At 43.7% G+C, this 16,971-nt stretch overlaps 1 protein-coding gene across 2 annotated transcripts in view; it reads left to right on the plus strand.

Annotated features, from left to right (window-relative positions):
- Positions 1-2,639: 2,639 nt before the first annotated feature.
- LOC144134858 (protein Skeletor, isoforms B/C-like) overlaps positions 2,640-16,971 on the plus strand; it is a 36,314-nt gene continuing 21,982 nt past the window's right edge. Inside the window, exons 1-6 of one of the 2 annotated variants that reach the window (XM_077667668.1) lie at positions 2,640-2,832; positions 8,161-8,265; positions 8,385-8,411; positions 11,709-11,732; positions 15,578-15,596; positions 16,603-16,700. In XM_077667668.1, coding sequence (XP_077523794.1) covers positions 8,262-8,265; positions 8,385-8,411; positions 11,709-11,732; positions 15,578-15,596; positions 16,603-16,700 — 172 coding nt within the window. In that variant the 5' untranslated portion in view covers positions 2,640-2,832; positions 8,161-8,261. The remainder of the gene's footprint in view (positions 2,833-8,160; positions 8,266-8,384; positions 8,412-11,708; positions 11,733-15,577; positions 15,597-16,602; positions 16,701-16,971) is intronic. The other variant, XM_077667669.1, reaches the window with a different exon arrangement.

Below are 16,971 nucleotides of genomic sequence, written 5' to 3' on the forward strand. Positions count from 1 at the left end.
GCATTGATGGTGCCATTGTTCGACGTAATCGAATGTGATGAAATACGACTCGCTATCTTAAATATTCGAAGAGACCGCCTGCTTCTCCGTCGCTTGTTATCAATTTGGCACGTACGGGAGTGTGAGAGAAAGAAGGCGATACAGTGAGAAAAAATGCCGACAGCTTAATGAGGCTATGTCCTCGACGGATAATCATCAATCTCATATTGACGTCAATTTCACCATCTAGGGGAACACTATGGCGAAGTTCTTGAATTCTCAGAAGAGCCTGACTGAAGTCTGTGATTTCGGCTTCAACCGCCAGTACATATATTTTTGGTTGAGTGTTGCAGGCGGTTGGTGAAGTTGAGTAGTTTTGATCCCCTCATGCTCTCATCATGCATTCCATTAGACAGTTATAGTGTTGCGTGATCCGCGATCCGCTACCGTGCACAGATGACCTTGCGGGCACCAGATGCCGCCATGTGCTCGGCCAGCTGCGCGCACGCCTACCAATCAGCGCGTGCGTACTGACGGGGCGTAGAAGGGGACGCGTTAGCGGATTGATGAACGCGGTATGCAATAGATCTCTATTTCCGCACTTAGCATTTGAGACAAGCGGATGCCAAAATAAGCTAAAAGTATCTTACATTTATCACAAAATGTTTTCGTAGCCACATGGATAATTATCAGCAAACATGGTCACGCTACTTAGTCCCACAACAGGTGCACTGAGTGCTCGACAGTCACCTACGTCCAGAGTTGGGGTTTGGGCTTTTTGGTCTGGTAGCATGATAATGGAATGCAACGTGAAAAGATGGAGATAATAAAAATAAAGACGGTACTGGCGCAGGGGGTCTTTCTCGGAATTTTGTTTTTCCTCTCCGTTTCGCGCCGCATCCCTAAATAAAGTAAGTCCAGCCAACGTGGTCATTTCGTCGAGCTTGGCTCCTTTGCCGATATTCGCTGGCTGCCTAATGTGCTGTTCGCCATCAGACCGCGGAAGTGTGAATAGAATCTGTGTATCGCGCACTTCCAACACTGCTGGGGATGTGTGAAAACAACTGATCGGGCGTCGAAACTGTCTTAACGCTTGCAGGCGTGAATAACGACACACTGTATAACATGCAGTCCCAACAAAACCTCGCACAACAACAGTTTATCACAGATGTATAGGCTTCATACCAGCTTGTAGAAGAGAGAAGAGTTGGTCAGGAAACAAACACAGCTTAATGACATTATAGTCGAAATCAAGAAAAATTGGTCGTGGACAGTGTATGTATTGCGAAGGAACGATAACAAATGATCGTTAAAGGTAGCGGACTGGATTCCGAGAGAAGGCAAGTGTAACACGGGCAGCAGGAAGTTAGGTGAGCGGATGTTGCGGGTATATGGCGGCCGCGGCTGGAACAGGACATGGTTAATTGGAGAGGATTGGAGAGAATTTTATACAGCAGTAGGTGTAGTAGGCTCATGATGGTGATGAAACTTCATAATAAAATGGTCCTGTTTCGCAATCTCTTGCGATTGGAAAAGTTCGTATCTAGCATCTCCAGAAAAAGAGAGAAATAAGCATACATTGACGCAGCATTATAGCGAAGAAATTTAATTTTATCACCGACTTTCTTACTGCTTGGATGTGCAGTCTTATCGTGCACGCTCCACTCACATAGCGCACCCTTCATTTTAAAGCAAGACGCCTTTTATTCAAATCTCTAGGCACAATGAGTTTTCACAAATATTTGACGGCTTGTGGACATCGTGGCGAATTCCGAGAACACTGAAGTGAAAAACCCGCTATTTTTCTCCGGCACTCCGGCTTCGGTTAAAATTTAATTCCGAGCACTAGAAATCTAAATTTATTGTTGTAATATATTTTTACTTTATTTTTCCGTTCATTTTTGTGTTGGTCAGGACACTCCCGCGTTTTCTGTTTCTAGTTTCGTTGTGGGGATTGGTAGAATTTTATTAACTGTTTCAGCGTTATTTGATGTGTTATTGGGGAACTACGCTCCCTTGAAGCTGCCGGGAACGGGAGCGGAACGGCATGAGTGCTTTTGATTTCAATATACATTCTTCAGTCACGCATAGGCCGTCAGGAATGCGTCCAATGCGCGAGGCAGGAAGGCCAAATTTCTTGCGGAGTACATAGATGTTACTCCTGCACAAAGGAATGTCTGACTAGTGTCCTCTCAGATCAATCAACCTTGCTTTATGTACGTCAAGACTCAGACATCCAGAGAAAAAATTTACAGGGACACCTAATTGCATTATGCATTGGAAGTGCGACAGCCTTAGAAGCTGTGGATGCCATGACATCTAGTTTTCTGTCATTCTTTCATGGCTGTGTTTGCTGACTCCTGCACTTCTGTCTGCATACAACCAGACAGCAGTTCGGGTCTTCTAGCTGGTGGGTAGCTTTTTCTCTAAAGGGGAATGTATAGATACCACTGCTGGTCTGAGGACGTGGCTTCCGGCCCTTGGACTTATGTGAGCGAAGACGTGTTTTTTTTTGCCGATGAGGCATGTTATGCTATCGCAATAAAAATGCCTTCCCCGTCTTCTCTGGGAGAGCCGTGACATTTTGAACTTCGTTGTTTTTCAACATGGGAATGTTATCTGTTGAAAGAAAAAGAGGGTGATAGCTGTCGGCGCCGAGCTCGTGCTTTCAGCCAGCGTTCTCCAACTGCCCGGAGCTAGTTCTCGGCTCGGACGACACCGTACACGCAACGTTCACTTGCAGTCATCCCGGCAGCGGTCTTCAGGTGACGATATTCTTGCCGTTCGTCAGTGCCCTGACTGCGTTGTAGGTGTGCTTACTGGCCGGCTGCCTGCCTGGAGAAGCCAACAAAGGTGATCACGCTCCGCCTGCAGCCCTTAACTATATTGGCCATATTATTCATTGGCGTCTTCAGGCCTGCAGCAGCGTTGTCTTCGTGACGACCCCATTGCTTATGTCGTCAATTTTTAGGTGGTGTCTTGTACGGCAGCTGCCTGCAGCGCTTTGATAAGCTGCAAATCCGATCGCGAACTTGCCCGATAGTACTGCTTCTGGGTTAGAAAGAGCGCTTACCTAAGTGCTAGGTCTTCAGAATGCGTCGTCCGTGTTAATGTGCATCGAGGTACAGCAATCTTGTGGCCCTATGTCAGTGTTACGTCCTTCTGTCGAGGTGAACAAACTGGTTGGCAGCTCAAAAAGATGCAAATAACGCATAAATATTACTTGCGCCGCGGGAACTACTCAGAAAATGTCCTGAGCCAAACAGTTATTTCTCAGCTAGTTCTATGCTAAGAAATATATTTTCACAAAGCTGTGTTGCATTCCTAACATACAAAACGTTTTTTTGGGATAGGGCTTTTAAACAGCTACATCATTTCATTTCAGCGCCTTGATCCTAAAAAAAAAGACATTTTGTCTGGTGTTGGAGCCCTGCTAAGTGTGTCTTGAATTGACAATAATCTAACATGAACACAACATTCCAAGCAATTCTGGACAAAAGCATTTTTGAGCTGGAAACCGTTAATGAACGCAATTTTTTTCACGAAATGTAAGACTTTACTGTAACAATCAATATATCCGGTGATCACAAGACGGCAGTCTTTAAATTTTTTTCTATTCACACTTTTGCTATCGTCAAAAGCGGTCACCATTGATTTTCTATGGCAGTCTTAACTGTTCGATGCGATCGCTTGAAACACTTAAAGAAAAGATTTTGCTATATATCGGAATAATGGTCCATTACATTCAATATTTCCATAACAGTGTCTTACAATTTTTCAAGTTTCGAAAATTTTCCCCGAGAAAGCTGGAGTTGTGTAAAATATTGGACATTTTTTATCGTGAAGACTTCTAAATATTTTCCCGCTTCGGCCGCTGGCTCGTTTACGGTGAAAATGTTCACAGAGATTGTGCACTGCAGTAACTTTTTTATCGTTGCAAGTCTGACAACGGTACTTAGCTGGCTTATCTGGGCATGATGCAAATCCGTAACTGTCGGTAGGTAGGCAGGCAGGTAAACTTTATTGATTAAACTCAGGGGAATATTTCTTGGGGCTTGTGCGTGGCGTCCTCATTCCAGGGCTCTTCTGGCTTTAGCTGTCATACGGACCTGTTTTATGAGGGCTTTTTGGTCGTCGAAACGATCGCCGGTCGTTTGCCCCGAGATTGACGAACCGAAAGCCAGCAATGCCGGGTTATCGCCGAAGGGCGGTGGTGGCGCCATCTGTTTTAGGCAGAGGAAAGCGCCACGACGCGAAAAATAGTGGGGCGCACTCTGCAATGTGCGCGGATTCTTTATTGGCGCCGCTATCGAAGCGCCGGTAAACATCTAAATATTAGGTTACCTTCACCCTACATATCCCTTCAAATAGTAGATCGTACTGTATTTGAAAAAAAAAACAGCGCACCTTAAGACCAGGACAGAGGAGATATAACTACACAGTGCTGTCCGCTGTTTTTTCCAAATATGAACTACCAACTAGCCCGTTTGACCACTCTTGCAGATAGAAGATCGGACAGCCGTAGCCACAACTCAATTCGTTGTGCACCACACACGAAATACGGTGGTCAAGGTTTGAACTCCATCGGCGGCTTGTGGACATTTTTTATTCTTCTCGTTGGTAAAAAAAAAATGTCTAGCCATAAAATAATTCCGCTAATAATTTACCATTGATCGATACCCCAAATAGTCAAAAGGTAGAAACATTCCCCTACACTGTCCCTGATTTTGGTGGCTGCTTGCTTCCTTCATATTTATGACAGTACTAGCCCATAATGATTTATTAATTAATTTATTTCATTTTCCTTGTGTAAAAGGAAAGGACAGCCGCGAGAAAGATGCTTCCAAGAGCAGTTTCGACTGTGTTAATACCCCCGTTTCTAACGTCATTTGGCTGCACAACTGAAATCATTGAACTGGAACTCTTATATAAATGATGAAATAAAAGAAACTGAAGTAAAAGCACAAAAAACAACGAAGTACATGGGACAAAGTACATGATGTTAATGCAAAGACACACCCAGAGGGAAACACTGATCGTTTAATGCGGCCTGTACTAAGTAGAGGGGAATAAGTTTAATTGACAGTGCGTTACCTAAAAACACACTTTTGTCTGCTCAATACCTTAACAAGGGCGTCGGTTCCGGCAGTCTTGCTGCCATAGGTGCGAGAAGAGTTCTCGCACATCCTTCGCACTCACTGCTTGATTACGTTCTACGTGATAAAGCCGCAAAGTAGGACGCACTAGAGCCACCGCTATGGACGAGGGTGGCGATGGTTAACACTGTCAAGGTTAGGTATTCGCAACTTTACTACCCCGGCAAGTAGAAAATTGGAGAGCTTCCCCCATAGCTCAGCCGGCAGTGCACAGTACACAAAATTCAGGGGTCGTCGGTTCGGATCCCACCAGCGGCTTTTTAGTATTTTTCTTATGCTTTGTAATCAATTATATTTGAGCTTTAGGATAATTACGGAGAATTTTTTATTGGTAACGAAACAAACGGCAAAAAGATATAAATACTCCTCAATGCTTTTCTCGGTTTCGGTGGCTGTTGACTTCGCTCGTATATACAGGCTCTAAAGAAATCGGCATTTTCAGCGTGGAACAAGGGGATTTTGTAGATGTCTTCATAGAAAGAAAAAAATACTTGTTTTCGAAACCTGTGACCATGTCACCGTATCAGTTGTGAACATGTGCATCTCAAAAGTTGTCAAAAGTTTCTATTCAATTTTGCTGGTTATTTAAATATTCTCATTTGTAGAGTCTTTCTGTTCAAGAGGTCAAAAACTCATTTAGAGGTGCTGAATTGCTTGCCGCAGCTTGAATAGAGCGCGGGAGTTTTCGGCGGCAATGCTGAATCATTATAAAATGCGTTGCGACGCACGTTCTCATTGCTTGAAACACTGTATATCAGAGCGAAAAACCTAATGTCCTCCGTCCCTGCCCAAATGCCCGCTCTCCGATATGCGTTTGTGGCACCATCATTAAGGGAAGCCCAAACCGGCATGATTATGTGAGAGAGCTTTAGTAATAATAATTGCTTTTTGGGAAAAGGAAATGCTGCAATATCTGTCTCATATATCCTTGGATACCTGAACCGCGCCGTAAGAGAAGGGGGAAAGGAGGGAGTGAAAGAAGAAAGAAAGAGGTGCCGTAGTGGAGGGCTCCGGAATAATTTCGACCACCTGGGGATCTTTAACGTGCACTGATATCGCACAGTAGACGCGCGACTTAGCGTTTTTTCTCCATAAAAACGCAGCCGCCGCGGTCGGGTTCGAACCCGGGAACTCCCCTGAGCATAAATAGGTTCGTTCCCTTATGGACGTTTAGGCTGAATGCCTATCTACGAAGCCGTTTGCAAGCGCAAGAGCAACCGCGCTTTGCCGCGAATAAAAAATTCAGCTTTTACAACACCTCATTACAAACACTCGTTAAAAGTGCTAGAAGCATCCGGCAGTAAAAGGAATTACTTTCAAGTGATACTGTTTACTTCCCAGATGTCACTACCGGTGTTTTTTATTAGTTAATGATTCAAAGCTATTGATGCCGCCGTACAGTCGAGCCCGGATATTTCGAATTGTTGGTTTTATGGAACGCACACAATATCCCATTTAAAACCCTGCGTAAACGTATAGGAAAATCACAGCTTATCAGACACTAATTTCACCGGTTGTTTCATATATTGAAGTGCGGGCAATGACTTTTTAGGTTTCATTTCTCGTAACGGCGCCCCTGGATCACTTTTGGCGCGCAGAGACGGGTCGGCTGTTCGGCCCTGGGCACCTGCCACCAGCGCTAGAGCTGCGAAATCGCGTGATGTCGTGAACATGAGGGCGAATCCAATGTAACTGAAGCATTGCGGTGGCTTTTGCCTGGCATGCTTCACGACCGAATTCGCCGCAAAAACCTACTGCACCTTTTTATAATGTACTGGAAAAAAGATGACACCTCCTATGATAAGCTATGGCTTGTTCCAAAGATGGTTCCGCTGCGAATAACAAAGATCCGCTGAGCGTTCGATGCATGCAAGGTAGGCCTGGCGAGCTGTGGGCAGACAGCACGCCGATGGGTGGAACGCCGCTGTAACATGCATGTCATTTGCATGGACGCAACGTATTCTCTTTCCTAGGCTCCAGATAAGCTTGTCCATCTATATTTTTTATAGAAATATTTTCGCTATATCAAAATTTTTGGCAATGACCTTTGAGTTCAATGTACCCGGGTTCTACTGTATCTGGCACAGATGGCTGACAAAATCATGAAACACGGTATTACAACGCTGAGCTGGCACCTTCGTCTTGCGAATTCCGTCTAGGTTCTGTGTGGTCACCTAGCAGGGCAATAATTATCATGTGCAACGTGCCGGCTCTGAAGATAGTGAACTTTTTTCCGGCTAGCAGTCTGCCGCATCTTGATTCATAGCACCTAACACGCTGGTGTGTTCGGGGCAGATTAAGACAATACGTTTCTGCATCAGGGGTATTCAGTTTATGGATGGCGTGTTTTGAGCACTGTCTTGTACTTATAGTGAGGGCGAAAGCGCGTGATGCACTGCCTACAATTTGAAAAGTGCGCTTTTTGCAAACGTGCATCAACAGCACCATGATGTGAAGGTTGTAGGTGCAATGCTAGTCGTGAAGCGAAAGTAATATCCGATAAGTATCCAAGCTGGAACTAAACCTCCGTGCCCTGTCATCAGCTGCGCACTGCCCGGTGCTCTTCTTTCTTCATAATTCGACTTCGCATTTAGGGTCCGCACAAAGGATGCACTACAATGGTCATCTTCCTATAAATAGATTAAATTTGCGTGCTACCCTCCGAGTTATGTACGTGGCCACGGGGACTCCATTTTAACGAAGGTTACATAGAACAGCAGGTGGTCGAATATTTTCCGGTCCCCGTTTCTCATAGGTCACGTGCAGGACGTTAAGCAACGCATATCGCACCTTTTCCTACATGAATATTGGCCTTTTCAGCCAAAATATGCCTTGCTCTATCTATGTGCTACACAAGATCGAGTTTTAATTAGCGGTTGCGTGGCTCGTAATTCTGCTGGAGGAAAAAAGGTAAGCAACAGTGTCACACAAGAGCACGTTTGATGCTCTAAGACGATACAGAACCGGCTAACTCGGAGTTGCAGGCTGTGAAACCGATTGCAAAATGGGTCGTTTTCTTTTCCAGTTCGCACACGAGTCTCCACCAGCACTTTTTTGGTGTCCAGTGACAAGTTTCTGGAAAGCGAAGTAATTTCCGAAGCAACAAACTTCTAGCCCAACCTCACCATGTGTAAGAACTTCCGTCGCTTTCTCCCCTTTATGTCCTTGACGTTGTGCTTTCTTTGCAGTTCTGGTTCTTTTTAACCACTGTGAGCCTGTAGGTATGAAAGCCCAATCCTTCTTTTACAGATTCAGTCACAGACAGCAGGATGGGAGGTAAGTGTGAATTATATATATACACACACACACACACACACACACATATATATATATATATATATATATATATATATATATATATATATATATATATATATATATATATATATATATATATATATATATATATATATATATATATATATATATATATATATATATATATATAGGCCTCGATGTAGAGCTTTTCAGAAACCAGGAGCGGAAAAAGTTCCCGTCAATTTTACGATGCCGGAAACGTCTGTGCTCAAGAGCCATTCTCATTATAGCACACATATCAACAGGCTGTTCTTACATTTCTAAAGACTTTTAATAGCAGCGGTGAAACCCCAGGCCTTCAAGTGGAACACGTAAGCATTCTAGATGGCGAGAGCCTTGAGTTCGGGCCACAGAGTTCTATGCTTGCCGTAACTTGCGCGCCCCTCATTTAACGAACAATCTTAGCTCCGTGAAAAACCCGCACTTTTGGCCTCAAGGTATGTCATACAGGAGGTCGCGTTTGCAAAACACTGTCCAAAATTGTGTTTTCGCGTCAGTAGGACACACTGAATGCAGCGTCGCCGTCAGTGTGGAGAATTGTGTCGATTCTAATGTACAATCCACACGCAAGAAATTATCAGAAGCGAAGCTGCGGTGGTACAGAAACAAGGAAGCACGGAGCGCTCCTGGCGCGAGTGTCAACAAGCCAAAGTGTTTGCGAATCCCTTCCCATTATGGTAGCGGTTGGGAAGACAACACAGCAAAGCCACTGACTTGTGCTCATTGTAACGCTGCTGCTTTGCGCTGTCAGGCTTCACGCCGGTCATCCATTTCAGTGAACACAAATTCGCATTTTGAATTATTTGCGGGAGCAGTGCTATCGTCCTTTCCAATCACTGAGTGACCTTCGCGAACGGCTTATTGAAAATAAACTAGCAAGAATCAGACGAAAATTACTGATGCACGACCGCATAAGGTTGACATTAAAATATTGCAACTCAGTCACAAATCTCATTTTAGCAAATACCGTTACAAGACAGTCTTTTTCGCTAGTTGGAGTGAAAATATGCTGGATATTGTTATTCGACCACTAACCCACACTATCGGTGAAATCGATGAAAGAACGAGCTAGGCTGGTCCAAGGCGACTCGTGTTGCGCGTGCAATAGACCGAATGGCGAACAAAACGCAGATCACTCAACGCTCACGCTTTCCAGCAGCTCTAAAGCGCTATCCCTCATGTTACCTAACACAGGCAAAACGAGCCATTGTTTAGAATATGTATAGAAATGGTAACTGTTCGTGCAATCCTTTTCACGCTCGCGAAAGAGTAAATAGCTCGCCAGCGACACCCTTAATGTTTTCTAGATCGTGATGCTGCAACTCGAGATGCCTAGTTCAGATGCCTTTTACGGAGAAAGTAGTGTGACGTTGCGAGAAGCGGATTAGGTATGCCAACGGTTATTCGCCATGTTAAGCCTGTTTCACATTCTGCTGCTTTATAAGTAATTTTCTTTAAACCCATTGATTGGCACTAGAAATTAAAAAGAAAAAGAAAAAAGAAGCATTCCTCTATGCACCTTTGTTTCGGTGACTGTTCGCTTCCTCAATATATATATATATATATATATATATATATATATATATATATATATATATATATATATATATATATATATATATATATATATATATATATATATATATATTCTTCTCTTCAGTGTATTGTAGCTGTTATGGAGAGCGCGAAAGAGGCGCAACAACGACAGAGCGATGCGAAGATAGACAACGCGCTCAAGAGACTCCAGGAGAGCGCGCCGCATGACTTGAGAAGCGTCGTAATGAAGGTGCGGCTAGAAGTCGTGCCACGTCCCGAAGTGACTCCAACTGTGGAAGGGACCGGTTTGAGTTCTCGAGAGCGTCGGAATGAGACGCTGCGTAGTAGACGTGCCGAGGAAACGAAGCTTTCGCAATTCAACTAGGGTTAACCAGAGCTAAACCACACCCAATTTTTGTATTATTGTCGTTGTTTTCTTTCTTCGGGAAGCTATATGCATACGTCACAAGAGCACTATGCCAGAATTTTACTCACATACTATGAAAAGAAGATCTTGTGCGCAATGTATTGATCTTTGCAGCCTTGTACCTGGGTCTAATGTGCCCGGGCCGGTACCCATTACTCACCTGGAAGTGAAAGTATCCAGGAAAAGGTTGTAACCTTGCACTGTTAAGTTCTCGACGGTATTTCCGTAGTACTGGAGTTTTTGAAGTGCTTCGTTTGATTTAAACGAAATTTTCTTCAATGTTTTTCACATCTACTTTCTGGTTTGCCAAAGCGAGTTAGTATTAATGAAATCGAAATTATCGTTCTACTTTTTTGACTGTAAAGCATGTTTGTGCTTTGTTTCTAGAAATTTGAGTTGTGAGGTACTTGCCTGAGAACAACTCTCATATTAACTAGCTGCCACTCAGAAATAAAAAAGCACTGGCTACTAAAGAACAGGGACGTGCCTGTTGATGTGCTGTTGGCGCGGCATATTATGGCTCCGGTTTAAGAGTTCGGATTACGGAGAGATATTTTTCGAAAGGCTGTTGGCGATGGCAAATGTATGCAGGCGTTGACGAAAGTAGTTAATCACTCCTACCGTCAATTTGGGCGCAGGCATTTTACTTGAGTATTACTTTTTGTGCCTCTGCATGTGTAAATAAAAAGAAGGGTATTAGACACGGAGACATGACCGGATGATTCGCACACTGTGCCATCTCAACGTTGCTCCTGCATGTTCCTAGAGTGACGAGTCTGGACATTAGCGAACATGAGCAGGGCTAGATGCTGAGCAGGAGCTATAATAGGTCGGGCACAGTTTGGATGTTTTAAGGCCAATTAAGTATAGCATGACACCTGTTGATGTATATAACTCTCAAAGGCATACTGTTCGCGAGCTCCAGTAACCTCATGGAAAGTTGTAAGGGCGTGGGAGAAATCTGAAAATTACTAAATCTGTTGTGTGAGCGCTACATGGGTTTGAGCAGCGATAGCTCGAAACGGTCTCCTGCACCGCAATCGAGAAATGGGCGCACCTACAAGAACCGGTATAATAAACACACTATTTCTGCCGTTGGATTGCATTCTCACCATACTCCACACCGAGAGGCTGAAGCTCTCATACCCCGAGAGAAATAGTAGAAGCGTTGACAAAGGCTAGCCTTGGGCGGCTGACAAAGTAGTTCAAAAGGTTGTACCACTGGTAATCGAACTTGAGCTGAAACCGGTGGCTTAAGAAGCTAACTTAAAAATATTGCATCTGATTTCCAGGTCGCCAGTCGATGGAACTGTCTGGTGAGTATTACGGCTTTAGGTAATGAGGTCGTGCGGTATGCTCGGCTCAAAATTTTGGCGAACCGCAGGTGTTCTTGTCTCGTTTGAAAAAAACCTGTGTGGACAAACCACGGCCTCTGACATCGTTTGTTAAATGCGTTACTGGAGTAAATTATAAATTACAGCTATATGTGTAAACGGAACGTGGACAGCCGCAAGTAAGGAGCGGACAAAAACCCCTAAATATCTAGTCACAAGAAAAATGACGAACGCGAACGAAGATATCGAAGCATCGAAACTAAGCTGCACGTCTTGCACCAGTATCCTTGGCTAGGTAATCATTTAAACACTGGCGACCGAGAGACTGACCAACATGGCCCTGAAAAAATGGCAGCGCACGAAAGATGTAGGCAACGAGGTGCGTCGTTGCACAGGCAGCCAGCAAGGAAGAACATGGTGGCGAGATCTGCCACAATACGGGTTCACCCAAAGCTTTTTTCATGCTAAGGTTGCTAACGTTCTCCATGGGCTAGTTTCTTGCTTCGGGTCTTTAGTATGGGGCTCTTGCTACCATAGCTACAAAGTTAGAAAAGCTTTTCATCCCGCAAAAAAGATACACTTCTTTTCGATGCCTCTTAAACTCTTCATATTCAGGGTCTGCTCCTTCAAGGACACATAATAACTGTTTGGCAATGATGCCATTATAGACAGTGTTGCATTAAGTGCGAAATAAAGGAAAACGCTGACTTTTCAACAACCTAGCTGAGATGGAATCAAAGTTTACATCCTATACAGCACGCCACCATGAAAATGAAAAGTAGACACTCCCCATGCCAATCATTGCATGAAAACCTTACACTTTGCCTGCTCCTCTTAACAACCTCAATAAATATGGAATTGACTTAGATAGCGAACTGCGCCACTTTGTATGGCATGAATTTAATGGTTGTTTTTTTCCTTTCTGACTCCCTTGCATTTCTTTAAACAAAACATTTTTACTTTTTTTGTGCAGATTTTTGTATGGTCATAATGGTCCAGTACTGACTTGTTGAGGTAACAGTGTGCACTGGTAAAGCTTTAATGTTTACCCATGCCCCCCTCCATCGTAATGGTGGCAAAAAAAAGCTTGTTAAGTTTGTGTCCCTGAGGCCAAGTCATTTTGATATTTTTACCGAAACAAATGAACATCTACTCTTGCGCTATATCCGCGGGACTATGAGAGTGACTCACCAGCTTGATTCGCTCTGTAACTTGTGTTTCGAATGGAAGCAACAGGTGTTAAATCACGAGAAAATGCAATAGAAAAACAGAAAAGGCCTACAAAGTAGAGTTACCATGGACATTAAATACTGCGGGGAAGGTTTTCTTGGATGCCTTTTAAAAAAAGTTATAACTTTGAATAGGGTTAGATAGAGTATTACTTTTCAGTAACGTAGGGAAGCGTCGGCAGCAGTTACTAAGAAGGGCAGCGATTTTGGCAGCCTTGATGACGTCGGTAGCACGAGAGGATTCTCGCACTAGCTTCCGCCCTCACCTTTCAATCTCGCTTTTACGAGGCGCTCGTAGTAATAAAGGGGGTACTACGCCCGCTGCCATGTGCGCTGGTGAACACTATCAAGATTAGCTTACAGTACAAATACCCTCGAAACCAGAACCTTGAACAGCCATCACCGTAGCTCAGTTGTTAGAGCATCGGATGTGAAATTCTGAGGTAGTGGGTTCACATTCCACTTGCAGCATGTTTTTTCTGCTTCTTTCTAATCAATTATATTAAAAAATTGTTACACAAATAATTTCCAATTGATGAACAGCTCAAATTAAATAGTTTCCGCTATGCTTCCTGGGATCGGTGACTGTTGGCTTCCGTCATGTGTGTCATAACCAGCCCCTCTTTTTCCTTCCCTTGCCTGCTCAATTTGTCCAGCGTTGTTGGAGATAATAGGTAGGCACCAAGCTGCGAACCCAGCGTTCGTCAAAGTATGTTTCAGCCGAACGATTTCGTAACTACACTCACCGCATTGGGGCGCACTATATACAGGACACAACAGAATACACTACAAAGAGCGCAGTGCGAGGGGCTGCCAAACTATATCGCAATATCATGCTATGAAACTGGTATTAGTTCTAAATATAGATCTACTCCTAGCGAGAAAAACTCAAGTAATCTTTATTTGTTTATTTCGAGTTTGAAGATGAGCGAGCGTGGTTTAGCTGCGGCATGAAAGCGAATTTCGGACGCGGATGGCAGTCGATAGAGCTTTAAGAACAGTATAGAGTGCAGTAAAATGAACATCTCATAACATGCACCCTGCATTTCTACATGCGGCAGCTCTTTTCCTCGGTTTGCCATCATGTTGCGCTCGTTTGTGTACAACGAATTACCACCGCCTCGCTTTTGTTATGAAACGCTAATCTTTTTACAATGAGATCGTCTTTAAAATTACTCCGCCAACTCCATTGAGCGTGTGCAACGAGAGAACCGAGTCGCAGTGTGCCAGTGTAGAGCAGTATTCTTGGAAGCTTCAAATCAGCGCCACCCTTTGTCTTCCTTGCGTTTAGTCGGAGCCTTTTCGGCGTTTTTTTTTAACAACAGGTTCACCTGAGTGGCAATTTTTGATAGAAAAGTTAAAGTTAACACCGTTGATTTTCCCCCGTAGTTGTTAATTCAAGGCACTTACTTCCTGTAGCTTCATGATGTTTTTATTTGTGTGCTCTAACTATTCATCTATTCGCGCTATTCTCACCTAAGAAATGTTAAACATTTCACGGCATAGAGGTTTCTCTCGAGCATTCATGTTCCTTGTTTTCCCAGCTAGTCCCGCTGCTTTCAACATTACTGAGATTAAACTACTGCGGCACTCGCACCGAGGGCTCTTGTTCTCTGCCGCTCAGTTAACGAGTTGACGCACTTTGAAGGTCTGATTGGGAAAGTTCCTACTTATGCCCACATCCATCTTTCTTAAGCGTCGTTGTGAGCCGTATGGGAATTTTGTGCGGCTTTACCAACATCTCTGCGTGTTCTGGGTGAGAGTTATTTATTATTTTTAATACTGTAAACCTTCACAGGCTCATACAGGAGTGGGTACAAAATCGAAGTTGGGCAGACGGTTTTCAATTCATCATAGAGAAAACAAAAACAGACTAAAATAACTGAGCATTATACAGCTATTTCGAAAAAGGTCTGCGAATACGTACATGCACATGAGACACACTTCGTAAACTGTTGCTTTGCAGTCACACAACATAAATACCGGGCTCACAATGTTGCAGTTTACTAGCCAAAATATTTCCACCTTAACAGCAAACTTATCCGAAGATATCGAGTTACAATATCACGTGGTAGCTTTTTTCATAATAAAGATGTGCGTCCGATTGAGTTCCCCAAATTGTAGTTCCCCAAAAACCGCGTGGATAGACATCATGCTTCACTCCTCAGCCTAGCAGCCCGTAAATGACTCTCCTTCTCTAAGGCGCTAAGTGTTACCAGTGCTAGGAGACTCTTGTAGAAATAGTTTGCGTGGTGAAAGCAGTTCTTTGACAAGCCAGTGTTATCCAAAGCACAGCTCTAAGCCTGCGTACCGGCTATTTCTCCAGCTTATGTAGAGTAAAGATTTGTTGCTTTCTGCGATAAACACCTTAGTTTTTTTTACTACTTCAGATATTATTCTATGCAGCGAATACTCGTTTGCTCCGGAATAATTCAGCACTGCTTAGCAACAAATGGCTCTGCAGAAACTATAGAGTCCAACGCCACACAGTGATTGTGCCCAAATTGGAATTTGCATCTAATGGATTTGTTTTATAACGATCCAAGCATCTGATATTTTTGTTTGAGAAGCTGTGTATAGCTGCTCTATATCTTGCAGTTGCAGATGACGAGGACCGGTAAGTGGGCCACTCGGAGGTTTTCTAGTATTTCGAATATTTACTGTGATACTGCTGTCAGTAACGGAGGAGATTAGCGGGCGTACTGCTAATTCCTTTCGTTAACGGTTCGGCATGAGGTTAAATAAGGAGGATGCAATAAGAAAAGGGATGTGCCTGGTATCCTAAGCACAATCTTTAATATGAAAATATTAAATGGAGGCCCGTTATGCCCAAAAGAAATGCTATCAAAAAGCAGTTTAAAACTTGCAACCCTCCTTGTATACCCCCCCCCCCCCCCCCCCCTTTGAACAGGTTTAAACCAGTCAACTTATGCTGCGCAGGGCTTAAAATGAAAACACCGATACATTAGGGCGTCTGCAGTCCCGCATTATGAGGGTCAGGTATTTTCCACTTGTTTGGGTCATTCGATTAGGGTGAATTGTTTGCCAATATCTCTCAATTAACTGAAGAGGCCTTGTGAAGCATAGCTGCTTAACCAACGAAATAAACAAGCAGCGCTTAGTGACAGCAAAACTATTTACAACTGTTGTGGACCTCGTGACTCATGATTTTGTCCGCGCTTATCGTTATGCAAGTTTTTTTTTTTTTTGTGATGGAAGAAATATTTTTGTCAGCAGGCTAGCAACCATATGGTTGAACAAAACATGACGCCATGTTAAGCATGTTCCTCATCGCATAATAAAAGAGCCGAAAGGTCACTCTCAGAGCACCTTCAGGAATATAGGTTTCGGGGTGTAACTGTGAGTTGTAAAAACCAAACTTAATTGCACAATGAAGTGAGATGAAATATGACTAAAAGCTGCTAATAGTTAACTTACTACAAATGAAACTGAATACTAACAAACTTTTATACATAAATAAAAGCTTTTTGGCTAGGTTTGATTCGGTGTTGGCTAGGAGGCACTTCTGGTAGATTGGGCTGTTGCGTTGTCGTGAGGAGTTGAGTTTTGTTACGGATCAAGCGCGCAATATCTGTGCTTAAGAAACTTAATTTTGCTTCCAGGAAAAGTGAAGGGCCGATGAACTTGGTCCTGGTGCTGTCTGTCGTGCTACTTTTCTCATTTGTTGCGGTGCTCGCGGTGCTGCTCATTGGATCAGCGAGTGAGTGAAATCATGCGTCTCGCATCATTCACGGCATTTGTACAGACTTCAATCATCGGGCGGAGCACACTGAACTGTACTATTTTCTCTCCCCGATCTATGCACACACGCACATCTGGATGTGTTCATCACATTGCTTTTGCCCTAGTGATTCCTAACCGGTGTTTTTGTTTTAGATTCAGAAAGCTACTGTGAAGGAGTCGGCCTGCGTGAAACATTCCGAGAGGGGTCGTTTGGCGGAGGTCGATGTCGCGTGAGGTTTGGCAAGTTG

Source organism: Amblyomma americanum, chromosome 5, assembly GCF_052857255.1.
Source record: "Amblyomma americanum isolate KBUSLIRL-KWMA chromosome 5, ASM5285725v1, whole genome shotgun sequence".
Lineage (NCBI taxonomy): Eukaryota > Metazoa > Arthropoda > Arachnida > Ixodida > Ixodidae > Amblyomma > Amblyomma americanum.